Source organism: Vombatus ursinus, unplaced genomic scaffold (genome assembly GCF_900497805.2).
Source record: "Vombatus ursinus unplaced genomic scaffold, bare-nosed wombat genome assembly UNPS02014778.1, whole genome shotgun sequence".
Classification (NCBI taxonomy): Eukaryota; Metazoa; Chordata; class Mammalia; order Diprotodontia; family Vombatidae; genus Vombatus; species Vombatus ursinus.
In genome coordinates, this window is record NW_020954556.1 from 17,834,392 (window position 1) to 17,848,054 (window position 13,663).

The 13,663-nt window shown below is 40.5% G+C and overlaps 1 protein-coding gene across 3 annotated transcripts in view; it reads right to left on the bottom strand.

Moving 5' to 3' along the window:
* Window positions 1–7,809: 7,809 nt before the first annotated feature.
* CUNH2orf42 (chromosome unknown C2orf42 homolog) overlaps window positions 7,810–13,663 on the bottom strand; it is a 39,879-nt gene continuing 34,025 nt past the window's right edge. For all 3 annotated transcript variants that reach the window (XM_027865315.1, XM_027865313.1, XM_027865314.1), the window contains exon 9: window positions 7,810–8,694. In XM_027865315.1, coding sequence (XP_027721116.1) covers window positions 8,486–8,694 — 209 coding nt within the window. In that variant the 3' untranslated portion in view covers window positions 7,810–8,485. The remainder of the gene's footprint in view (window positions 8,695–13,663) is intronic.

Sequence of the window (13,663 nt, forward strand, 5' to 3'; positions counted from 1 at the left end):
GCATAGAAGGGGGTTGGGCTGCATGATCTCTAAGGTTCTTCAAGCTCTGTTAGTCCATTTTGACCCAACCCAACCCAAAAAGCATTTATTATGTGCCAGACACTGTGCTGGGGCAGCTGAGTGGCATAGTGGACAGAGCGCCAGGACTAGAGTCAGGAAGACCCGAGTTCAAATCTAGCCTCATACACTTCCCAGTTGTGTGACCCTGGGCAAGTCACTCAATCCTGTTTGCCTCAGTTTCCTCATCTTTAAAATGAGCTGGAGAAGGAAATGGCAAACCACTCCAGTATCTCTGCCAAGAAGACCCCAGATGGGGTCATGAAGAGTCTCACATGATTGAAAAGACAACATCAACACTGTGCTAAGGGCTTTACATTTATTATCTCATTTGATCCTCATGATAACCCTGAAAGGTAGGTTTATAGCTTATAGTTAAGAAAACTGAAGCAAACAGGGTTAAGTGACTTGTCCAGAGTCACACAGCTAGTAAGTATCTGAGGCTGGATTTGAACTCAGGTCTTCCTGATTCCAGATCCTGTCCTCTATCCACTGAGCCACCTAGCTGCCTCTTTTAAATGCTTTTCTGTACAAAGGCACTGTGCTGGTATGTTAGGACCAACTAAATTGTGATGACTTTAATGAATTCCATAGTGTCTGCTTTATAGTTGCTATACCCCTTTCATGATGCATACAAGAATGTGGTTACCACTGAGGGTGTTGTGTGACACCCTTCCCCTGTTGCATGTAAATACACTGATAGTGCTTACACGACCCAAATGAACCACAGCAGTCCTGACCTGTCTCCTAAAAAACCTTCTGATGCCTCTACTGGCTTCCAACAATACCCTCCGGGTAACCTCATCATGATAACTGGCTGACTCCTTTCTTCCCTTCATCTAGCAGTTAGTTTTTCCACACAATCGTTCACTTAAAAGGCAATTGCTGTTAAGTGTAGGGCTTAATATGGAAAGGAGAATCAGATAGGTTCCTCATCTCGTTTATTCTGAAGGACTATCTTCCCTCAAATAATATCAAAACTGCTACATGCTGAAAGGTATAGGGCTGTGATTGCATTGGTATGGGGAACGTTTAAGTGAAGAGACTCCCTCCACAAATGTAGGATGGCACCTTTCCTGTAATTTAGTCTTCAAGGGTTAACTAAAACAGAGGTGTCAAGCATGCCTCCCCCACCTCCAGCACAGCACTCTGAAGGCAGCCCAACCTAGATGGAAATGTAATGGAGAAATGTTAAACAAAATAAATAAAAAATAAAACCTAGATAATATTACGTTTTAAAACTAAGTAAATGTGCGGCCAGCTATAGGCATCCATGAACATATCTATATATCTATACACACATATACATGCACATACATATATGTGTGCACATACACACATATGTATATGTACATGTGTATATGTGTATACCTACATATATGTATATTGTGTACATATACATATTTATGTATACATGCATACATATATGCATATATATTTATTGGAGATGTATATATGCAGATATGTATATATTTGGATAACTGCCTTTCAATATAATTGGCTTTCATGCACAAACCTGTGTATTTAAAAGCATTCTTCTATGTATTTAAAAGCATTACTCTGAGAACATCTTCACTCCAGACCCCTGGGACTTTCACCACCATGCATCAGCTGCAGTCCTCTCACTTTGAAAGTTTACTCAGCCCCTGCAAGCCCTTCCTCAGATTGGTCGGTTTTTCTCAGAACTTTCATTTCAATGAAAGTACCTGAGCCAGTCATAACTCCATCCCTCTCCTGACTCTCCATCTGTGTGGGCACCTTCTCTTTCTCCTACCCCTCTTCCACTTTTCAGCTTCTTTTTATCTTCCTCCATTAGAATGTAAGCTCATTGAGGGCAAGGACTGACCTTCTTTCTGTTTATATTTGTATTCCCAGGAGTAAACACACAATGCGTGACACACAGTAAGCATTTGTTGACATGACTTGACTTGAGAAGGGGTCCATAGGCTTAAGCAAACACAATCCCTCCCCACAAGAAACTGACATTCCACTGAGTGGATGCAACACATAAATAACATACATATGAAAATTCAAGGAGGAAGAGAACACTGGGGAGATAGGGGGAGAGGAAGAAGGGGAGAGAGGGAGAGAGAATGGAGGGAGGGAGGGAGAGGTGGAGAATAGATCACTGACAGTTCCTACCTTCCAACAGTAGGGCTGTATTAAAAGTGTTCCTGTTTGGATTCTGGGTTGAACTTGGATCCTGAATTATAACTAAAATATACAACAGTAAGACCTGTGGTCACCCAGATTTAGGGGTTCTGTGATAGGTGGTGTCCTTGAGGGGAAGTACCGTCCAAATGTGGAAAACCTATCTCTGTCTATGACCTGTTACAGGAACAGGTTTCTCATCGAATAGCTCCTTCACTAACCTCATGAGGATCCCCATGGTACTCCATGAATTGAAGAGGCACCATGTCTTGGCCCATCCTGACTTGTATCACCTGCTCATGGTATTGACACCTTTGATGGCAATGCAGTGGGGTATCCAGACGAAGAGAAGTAGGTCATTTTTGTGAGGCTGTCTTACAACAACATGATGGAATTCTGACCCTGAGAGGAGGCTACGTGCACAGGGTTGTAGAAGGGCCAGGAATCCAAAGACCTGGGAATTTCTAATGGGATCTTTGACCCAGACTTTGATCTCATGGAAATGGATGCATAAAGTGACATCATGAAGAACCCTGGGGACAAAGTTCAGAGTAACCACATGAAAGATTTTTTGCAAACCTTTATACCCATGGCCAGACCACTATGACAAACACAGGCACTCCAGTCAGCCACGAACAGACAGAAACAGACACATAACAGCCTTCTGATGATCAATTCCTTGTCTATTGCAGGGATCCTGCCTTGGATGATTAAATTGGGAGTGGGAGATGTCTGGCTGCTGTAGCAGTATAATGCTTTTAACCATCCCAAGCTGTGACTATTAGCTTCAATGCTCTCAGGTCTCAGGAGAGCTTGAGATGACACCCTCTTCAAAGCCAGGAAGTTGTATTGTAACTTTAGACAAGTTGCTTCCTTTCTATGAATCTTCGCTTCCTTATCTATCTAATGAAAGGGTTAGACCAGAATCAGGGGTGGGGAACCTGAGGCCTCAAGGCCCTCTAGGTCCTCAAGTGTGGTCCTTAGTTTGCTTAGTTTGGATTCAAAGGGCCACACTTGAGGACCTAGAGGGTCACATGTAGCCTCAAGGCCACAGTCCCCCACCCCTGGACCAGATGATTCCCAAGATCTATCTTCAGCTAGCTCTATATGCAATGAGCATCCCTTTATAGCCAATGCTTCAGGAAGTAGACCAGCACTGTTCATATTAACTAGAGATGACGAATAGGATCAATACAGAAAATTAAGAATTTTATTTAAGAACACCCTCCTCTCCCCAACTCTGCAGCTCCCAACAAACAGGCCTTAAGATATCACATTCATAAAATGTTGAAAGGCATCTGGCATATTACATGGCCTGAAGAGTACCAACAGATGCTCATATTGTCTATAGTGGGTCTGGAATTGTTTTCCATTTATATCTCCCTGAGAAGAACATGATAGCAATTCATCTGAAAAATATCCGAGGGTTTTAATGGACTACAAGCTCGATATGAGTCAACAGAAAAAAAAAAGTTAATGTAATATTAGGCTGCATTAAGAAAGGCAAAGAAGTAGGAAGATGATAGTCCCAGTGTGACCTGCCTTGGTCAAATGCCATTTAGAAGAGCAACATTCAGAAGGGTGCTGATATGCAAGGAGTCAGCATGCTACAGTGGAAAGAACTCTGTGTTTAGATTGAAGACTTAGGTTCAAATTCTACCTTTGATACTTACCGTATGATCAGAGGCAAGTCCCTTAAACTTCGCTGAGACTCAGTTTCCTCCCCTGTAAAATGAGGGGGTTGACTAGAACCTCTGAGGTTCTTTCCAGTTCTGTATCTATGATACTAAAAATACAGATGAAGGGAACCATGAGACAGCTGCTTTGCCTGGTTTCAATTGCACAAAACAAGATGCCCTTCCCAATATAAGCTCATCGTTTCTAAACTCACCACCATGCTGCTAATTCAAGCCTTGACTGATATGTCTCTCAGCCTCCTCTCCCCTCTGATGCAGAGGGCTGGAGGATGGAGTAACAAACTCCTCCCAATACCCTCCTTTAGAGAAGGAAGAAACTGGACCCTCAGTTCACTCCACTCTGCATATGCTGCTCTGCCTGTATTCAGCTCCATGGAACAAGATGCCCTCATGCTAGGTACTCCCAGGTATCCCCATCCTCCTCCCCAAACCCCACTTTCCTGACTCCTTTTATATGTTATCTCTCCCTTTAGATCAGAAGCTTCTTGAGGGCAGGGACTGTCTTTCCTTTTATTAATTGTATCCCCAGCATTTAGCACATTGTCTGGCACATAGTAGGTGCTTAATAAATGTATATTGGATTGGAATGGACAGTTGATGGTACAGAGAGGACAGAGCACTGGGGCTGGAGTCAGGAAGACTTGAGTACCAATCCAGCTTCAGACACCCAGCAGTTGTGTGATCCTGGACAAGTCATTTAACCTCTGATTGCCTCAGTTCCAAATGTATAAAAAAGGGGGTTGATAACAGTACCTACATTACAGGGTTGTTGTGAGAACCAAATAAGATATCTGTAAAGCACTTAGCAAAGTAACTGGCATGTAGCAGGCACTCTATAAATGCTTATTCTTATCTTTCCCCTACCATTCTCTCTGCTAAAAGGCCTCAATATCATGCCATAGGAGAAGTGGAAGGAATGGGGATGGTCAGCCTAGATGTTAACCCTTTCCCTTAGGGGCAACATGATAGCAGTCTTCAAGGATCTTAAGGTAAGAGGAATTAGATTTGCTCTGTTCAGCCTCAGAGGGCAGAACTAGGAGCAATAAGAGGTGGAAGTTGCAGAGGCAGGCAAGCTTCATGTAAGAAAAACCCTCTCAACACTGAGAGTCACCCAAAAGTGGAATTGGCAACATCTACACTTCTCAATAGTGAGAACCAACCAAAACTGGAATGGGCAGCCATCTACATTTCTCAACAGTGAAGATCTCCCAAAAAGGGAATGGACTGCCATCTACAATTCTCAACAATGAGAGTCACCCAAAAGTAGAATGAGTTGCCATCCACACTTCTCAAAGGTGAGGAGCTCCCAAAAGGAGAACGGACTGCTATCCATACTTCTCAATGATGAGGATTTCTCAAAAGTGGAATGGGCTGCCATCCACACTTCTCAACAATGAGGACTTCCCAAAAGTGGAATGGGTACCATCCACCCTTCTCCATAGTGAATACTTTCCAAGAGTGAAATGGTCACACTACATCCTTAGTGGGAGATGGATTTCCTCTCCAGAGCGAAGTAGAGTTTCACACAACAACTTGTATTTGGGTTGGAGTAGATGGACAATGATTCCACCTTCCAGTTCTTGCATTCCATGAATATGGATCAGGTTGTATGTGCCCCTTAAGGTCTAATTTTATGAGTATCACAGAGTGACCCTTTGGTCAATAAGGTTGTGTTCAATGACAGAGGGTTCTAGCCTGTTAGTGATTACATTGAGGGCCCAATAGCTTCAACATCATGAGAGTTTTCCACTATTCTTTACAAATAGTACAAAGATCTAGTGAGTAAAGAAGAAGGTTGGATGAACTCTGACATAAGGTTGTTGGCAAGAAACTCCTGGAAGGCATGGATCTGGGGGTCAGCCAACGAATATATAAGAACTCATCAGAATCAGAGCTTTTGAGACCAAAATCATGATATAGCTCTGTTGTAGGGACAAAACCAGTAGCTACTGTCCAAGGTTGGCTCAGGACCTCTTGACTTGGAAAAACAAGTCTAACCCTTTCCTACCTATATTGACTCCATGAGGATAACCAGGGTCTTGGGATTCAATTACGGCCTGTATCTGAATGACCCTGTGTTAAGTGAGCTTCATTCTACTTGAGTGGCAGAACAGGTAGCCAGAAGGGTCACCTCTGAAAGGAGAGCCTTCATAAGGGGAAATTCTGACAACGATCACTTCCCCCATCCCTTTGGCCTCATGGCCCACGTGGTGCACTAACTCACCCAGTATTTCTAGCTGCCCACATTATAAGTACAGCTACCCCACCAATCACCTTCCTCATAGTGAAGGGGTCAGTCAATGCAAAGCCCCATCTACACACCTAAGAAGAGAATATCTTTTAGTTTAGATGCAGGGCTCAAAAGCCCCCTCTAGTGGAAAAAGAGATCCCAGGAGCCAAAGACTCTGCTGGACCAAGGGTGTCATGCCCATATTAAACTGGGCAAATTCAACCTGCTTGAATAGGTTTACTAGTTCTTTTCTGACTGGTTCCATTAAGAGCTCCATTCTAATAGATCTTGGTTTACCACCCACACTAGTAGATTCCACAAGCTTGTTGAAGTTATCAGAGATCTACCAATTTGCAATCTCGGGTCATAACGGATCCTCAAAGGTCTTGCTGCTCCATCAAAAAGTTCTCAAACTTCTCCAGTCAGGGGAGTCCCTCCATCACGCAAACCAGAACCTAACTTTCCTCAGACCATGAGACCAACATTCACTTGGTTGATGGGAAAGTGCTTTGTAGAACTTCCAGTACTACTTCATATGAGGGCACCCAAAGGACATAGCCAGGTTGGTCCAGCTGCTATGACATTGGATAAGTCTTTTTTCTCCAAAGGAAGAAAAGGGAAACACCGCCTCCCCCCACCCAAGCTGATGTTTTAAAGCTGCTCTTCCTCTAGCTGTACCTCTACTCCACCTCACCTTAAAGAACAGATGAGCTATATACTGATTATCATTATTAAGAATGACAATGACAAAGCACTTTCTCACAATGATCCTTTGGATTAGAGGACTAAGAGGACAAGAATTACTATTTCTGTTTTGTAGCTGAGGAAACTAAGGTTTAGAGAGCATACATGTCACTCAGGGTCACAAAGTTAATGTCTTAGAATCCAGATCCTATGACTTCAAGATCAGTGCTCTCTGGGAAGTTAAGCTCATAAGTAAATCTTAGAGGATTTAAAGAAGGAAGAGATTTTAGGTATTAACTTGAGGTCAGAAGGGTTAAGTGATTTGCCCAAGGCACACAGTTAGTAAGGAAGAGCCAGGATTCAATCCTGAGATCTCTGACTCCAAAGTTATTCCTCTTCCAAGAGGCAGACTCCAAGACCACCTCTTCAATCTATCCAGAATCCTACTATGCTCAGATTCATTAGCATTACTTTCATTATGTCTCTCTATCCAAAATTCTTTAACAGCCAACTGCCTGCTATACCATTTTGCCTGAATGTGCCTGAGTCTGGGTTTCAAATACCTCTTACAATCCGACCATACCTTCTCTATATAAACTTTCTCATTTCTTCCCAATGTAACTTCATTGGCCCTATGAACAAGCCCTACCTACCTTCTATTATTTTCCACACCTGAAACACTTTCCCATTTCTACCTAGCCAAATCTCACCCTTTCTTCAATATCTTAGCAAGTCTTGCCTCCCCCTTGAAGCTTTCTCTGACTATTCTGACTCTCATTGACCTTGGTAAGAAAAGTGAAAGTATGAACTCTTCTGGTATTGTATGCTCTCATCTGATATGTGTTAGTCTTATCTCCCCCACAAGGCTTTAAGTTAGGAGTGGGCAAGGACTATGACTTAGGCATGCTCTCCATGAGCTCTCCCACAGCACCATAAAAATTGCAGAATATATAGTAGGCTCTCAATATAATATTAAGTGAGAAACTCAGAGACAAGAACTGCTTTTTACTGGCTAATAACATGTTGGGGTACAGAGGAAAAAATAAATCTAATATTAAGGGCATGAAGTTTTATAAGTATTGGTTAGAAATCCTAAAACCTATGTTTCCTTTCCTTATTTCACTATCAGCTCCACCCAAGGGAAGGTTTCTTATTTTGTAAATGGACCAATATAAAATATCATCTTGAAAAGGGGTGACAGTGTGCTTTATTTTAAGAAAAGAACAAAAAACATAACTGGAGCTGTGCCATTATGCTCAAAATGATAATACATTTGTCCTAACTAGGGTATTATCTTTCCAACACTCTCTGAAATCTGTTAAGATCTGAGTTTTAGCTAACTGATTTCTTAAAAGTGTTAAGAAAAAAAAGATAGAAATAAGCTCTAAAGGAAATGGCCAGATAAGGGAAGGTTTCTCCTCCCCATACTTAAACCCCAGCAGAAATACAGCACAATTCATCTAAAGAGCACACAGAGCAGCACCAAAACATGCTATTTACAAGAAGAGATTTTTCTTCAACATAACCCACTTGGATGCTTTGGAAAACAGCATCCTATCAAAAAGCAGTTTGCTAAGGAAACTGTCAATGTCTAAGTGCCTAAGGAGTATCTGAAATTGCCAAGGAGTGGGGATGTGCAAACTCAGCAGCAAAAGGTTCTTTTGCTTCATGGAAAAGTGATGGTAGTCAAAGGTGTCAACTCTAAGGTCTGGTCTAATGGGGGCCGCTGTTCCTGGTATTCAGCTGGATGTCCATTCCGATGGTGGCCATATTCAAACTTGATTCTCAGCTCACCAATCTTGGACTGGGGCAAAATATCTGGAATCCATTCAATGATGAAAGGTGTTGGCTCCTTCTGATCTGGAGAGGTGTTGCCTAAAAGGAGAAACAATAATCCGGTGCTGAATTTTCACCTACACATTTTGGTTATAATGAAGTACGAGAAATAGCAAAATATGTGAGACTGTAGGTAAAAATCCTTTCCAGAATGCAAAGAAACTATCTTACCATCTTGTTACTCTTTGATCTTAGGGTTGATTTTTTTTTTCTCACTTTTTGGTGAGGCAATTGGGGTTAAGTGACTTGCCCAGGGTCACACAGCTAGTAAGTGTCAAGTGTCTGAGGCCAGATTTGATTAGGATTAAATTTTAATTAGATAACAACATATCACCAAAGAACATTATAATAGTAGAAGACTTATGACTGTTGGTGACCCAAAGGAAAGAGAAATGGTTGTTGCAGGCTACAGTACATTACCAACAACGATTAATGCGTGAAAAGAGATGTAAAAGACATTATCAAGAACATTTATGATTCAAAGAGGTGGAGCAGTTATGCAGTAGGGGGGAGGGGTAACACATGGACAATCTAAGGACTACGCTAGTAGATCCTCTATGTAGCATTTACAGAAAGATTGTCAGTGATCATCCAGAATAAGAAGGCAGCACATAACCTGCACTAAGGGGATGGAAGGAAGTGGTGGGGATGGGGGTGGGAGAGGGCATCCATGCTAATGAACTCAAAGAGATAAAGAGCGGGAGAGGGGCTAGACCCCATGATTTCACAGGCACAGAAAATTCCCAGAAGCTCTGTTGGGAGCTGCTGCTCCACCATCTCAATCCGAATGCAAATTTGGAGGATCCCAATGTTCCACTCCCATCTCTAGAGAGCTGTGAAGAACATCCTTTAATAAACCTCTTTTGGACATCCTGGGGGGGAAAAAACAGGAAAGAAAAGAAGAGAAAATTCCCAGGAGAGGAAACACTTCTTACCAAAGCAGATCAGTACCTTCTCAGCAACTTGAGAATTATCTAGGGCACTAATAGTTTAAGTTACTTGCCCAGATCACACAGCCAGTATGTTTCAGAAAGAGAACCTGAATCTATGTCTTTCTGACTTCAAGGCTAGCTCTTCTATCCACTACACCAGAGGTGTCAAACATGCGGCCCATGGGCATATGCAGCTCACAACACTCCTGAGCACAGCCCAAACCAGATTAAAAATGTAGTTTTTGATTTTAATGTTTTGATGTACTCATGAAAAAACAAATATATAAACGTGTATGGATTTCTAAATAAAAATGTGGCCTGCAGAAATCCTTAGGTATGGTTTAGAGGCCCTCATTTCTATATGAATTTAACACCACTATACTACACCACGACGTTTCTCGTTAAGAGCATAGATCCATCAAAATATTAAAGCACCACCACATTATTTCAATTTGAAGTGCTTCTATTTAATATAGCAGTCTTAATACCTCACCCTTTGGGAATTAGGTCATCACACTGTTGAAAAATGTGGAGTCTAAATCAGTCTGATACATGACCGTCTTCATTCTTAATTTTTCCTTCATGTTGAATACATTCTCATCTTCACATAAGTCATCAAATTTTAGAGTATAACATTATTTGGCTCCTTCATAGAAGGAATTCTGTAATTAACTTTGACAAGCTAAAAAAAAAATAGTAGTAGTAACCAATGCCTAAAACAGCAATATCCTAAATTGCAACTAGGGCATGTTGTTAGAGCTTATTCTGATAAATTCTGTTAAAAAGCATTCTGTTAAAAAGAATGATATTTACTTAGGGATCATCAGCCTACTGATGATATTTCTTAACTACTTCCAGTGAGAGAATAATTTTCAACAGAACTCTCTTTGAAGTCTTTAGAGCAAGATGACAACTGCAAAGAACCTGGAAACTGGAAACTACATAGGACTGAAAGCAGTAAAAGACTTCAAAGATCATTAATTCCAAATCTCTTTATTATAGGTGAGGAAATTGAGACTAAGACAGGTCAATTGACTTGCCTTAGTGCCAGTTAGTATGTAGAAGGGATGATATTTGAATGTAGGTTTTCTGACTCTAAATCCATTGTTCATTCACCTGTCTTTTCCCTAAAGCCTTTCTTTACCTATCTTCCAAATGAAAACGATTTCATTCTCTCTCTCTCTCTCTAATTTCTCATCGTACTGTACCCAAACATCCTGTTCACACATAGCTCACTCTCTCTTGTATTATCAATATTTATGTACTTGTTTCTCCCCTTTTAGAATGTAAGTCCCTTTAAAGGAGTTCCATGTATTATCTATTTCTGTGCCTTACAAAAAGTAGTCACCACATAAATAGGTTTGTTGAATATACATGGATGGTGAATACCTTTATCTAAGGGAAAAGAAATATTTTAGATAAAGATGTGTCTCTGTAGTATGTCTATATGTGGAAACATTATCACAAGTTCATTTGGCTTTGTACCTAGCACAGTGCCTTTCTGGCACACAGTAAATGATCTACAAATATATGAACTGACTCTTGCAAAAGATACGTTCCTCAAAAGTTGTGCTGATGCAACTTTTTCTGTCCTAAATGGTGCTTAAGAATGCAGTAAATAGGGACTTTAGGACAAAATGTTGCCTGAATGGGAGTTAGACCCAGCATTCACACATCTAATCCAGCAAAAATCTTGACATTCATACCAGCCCAAATAATGACCAAAAAAAAAAAAAAGCCAATGTAAAATCACAGTCAGTAACTTCCTCCACCGCAGCACTGCAAAAAAGTCAACCAAAATCCCATGAAACATAGGAAAGGAGAGCACCAGTAAAGCCAAGCAAAGAAGAGACACAGCCCTATGTCCAGAGGCCAAGAAAGTAGACAGCTCCCTAAGAAAGCTTCATCAAGTGAGATAGGCAAGCCCTAGAGTGGAAAGAAAACATCAGGCAGAGGGAAGGGGTTGAAGCTTGGAAGCCCTGGGGAGCAGCAGCAATGAGTGAAGCATGGGAGAGTTCAGACTGGACAGCCCAGATACCTGAAGACTCCAAGGTCTCTAGCACTCTATCTTGAGATGACATAGAGGGCCCTGGGGATCCAACTTTATGAACCTCAAAGATCCAGGGGGACCTCACTTCTGGAATTAAGAGATTGGTACAGGAAACCAAGGGCCCCAGAGTAAAACAAGCAGTGCTGACCACCCCATAAAAAAGTACAGCAGGGGAAAAAACCTAGCTCTGGCACAAAAACTAAGTGAGAAATAAGTAAATAAAAATAAATACAAACCAGCACCAGAAAACAGTATGGCAGAAACTAGATATAGAGCAACACCTTATACTATATTGCAAGATATGATCAAAATGGGTATATAACTAAGACATAACGGGTAATACCACAAACAAATTGGGAGAACAAGGAATAGTTTATCTGTCAGATCTATGAAGAAGGAAAGAATTGATGACCAAATAAGAGACAAAGAATATTATGAGATATAAAATGGATAATTTTGATTATATTATATTAAAAAAGTTTTGCACAAACAAAACCAATGCAACCAAAATGAGAAGGAAAACAGAAAGCTAGGAAACAATTTTTACACCAAGTGTCTCTGATACAGGCCTCATTTCTCGAATACATAGAGAACTAAGTAAAATTTATAAGAATATAAGTTATTTCCCAAATGATAAATGGTCTAAGGATATGAAGAGGCAGTTTTCAGAAGAAGAAATCAAAGTTATCTACAGTCATATGAAAAAATGCTCTAAATCATTATTAATTAGAGAAATGCAAATTAAAACAACACTGAGGTACTACCTCATACCTATCGGATTGGCTAATATGACAGAGGAGAAAAATGAGAAATATTGGAAAGGATGTGGGAATACTGGGATGCTAGGGGGCAGCTATGTGGCACAGTGGATACAGCTCTGGCCTTGGAGTCAGGAGGACTTGAGTTCAAATCTGGCCTCAGATGCTTGACACTTACTAGCTGTGTGACCCTGGGCAAGTCACTGAACCCCAATTGCCTTACTAAAAAAAAAAAAAAAAAACCACAACACACACAAAGAAAATTGGGATACTAATATACTGTTGGTAGAGTTGTGAACTGATCCTACAATCCTGGAGAGCAATTTGAAACTATGCCCAAAAGGCTATAAAACTGTGCATACCCTTTGATCCAACAATACCACTAGTAGGTTTGTATTCCAAAGAGATTTAAAAAAAAAAAAAAAGGAAAAGTTCCTACTTGTACAAAAATATTTATAGCAGCTCTTTCTGTGGTGGCAAAGAATTGGAAATTGAGGGGGTGCCCACATCAATTGGCAAATGGCTGAACAAGTTGTGGCATATAATTATAATAGAATATTTTTGTACTATAAGAAATGATGAGCAGGATGATTTCAAAAAAACCTAGAAAGATTTATATGAACTGATGCAAAGTAAAGTGAGTAGAACCAGGAGAACATTGTGTACAGTAACAACAATATTGTGAGATGATCAACTATGAATGACTCAGCTACTCTGTTCAAGACAACGATCTAAGACAATTCCAAAGGACTCATGATAAAAATCCTATCTACCTCCAGAGAAAGAACTGATGGAGTCTGAATGCAGACTGAAGTATACTATTTTTCACTTTATTTTTTGTGGTGCTGTTTGGGTCTGTGTTTTCTTTCACAACACGACTAATAAGGAAATGTTTTGCATGACTGCACATATATAACCTATATCAAACTGCTTACCACCTTAGGGAGGGAGGTGAAAGGGGAAGGAAGAAGAGAATTTGCAACTCAAAATTTTTAAAAATGAAGGTTAAAAATTGTCTCTATATGTAATTGGGGGAAAAAATTTAGAAAAAAATACCAATCAGGATCAAAAGTTATTGCAGATCTAGAGGTCTCTCAAAAGGAGTGAATAACTCTATAACAACGACAAGCAGACTCAAAGGAAAAATGTATTTTCCACAAGAGCTACATGAATATCTTAAAGAAATGATGTGAGATTTTTTTTTTTTACATGAAAGCACTAGCAGGAAGAATTGGAAAGCAAATAAATTGCTTAGAAGAAAAAATGGT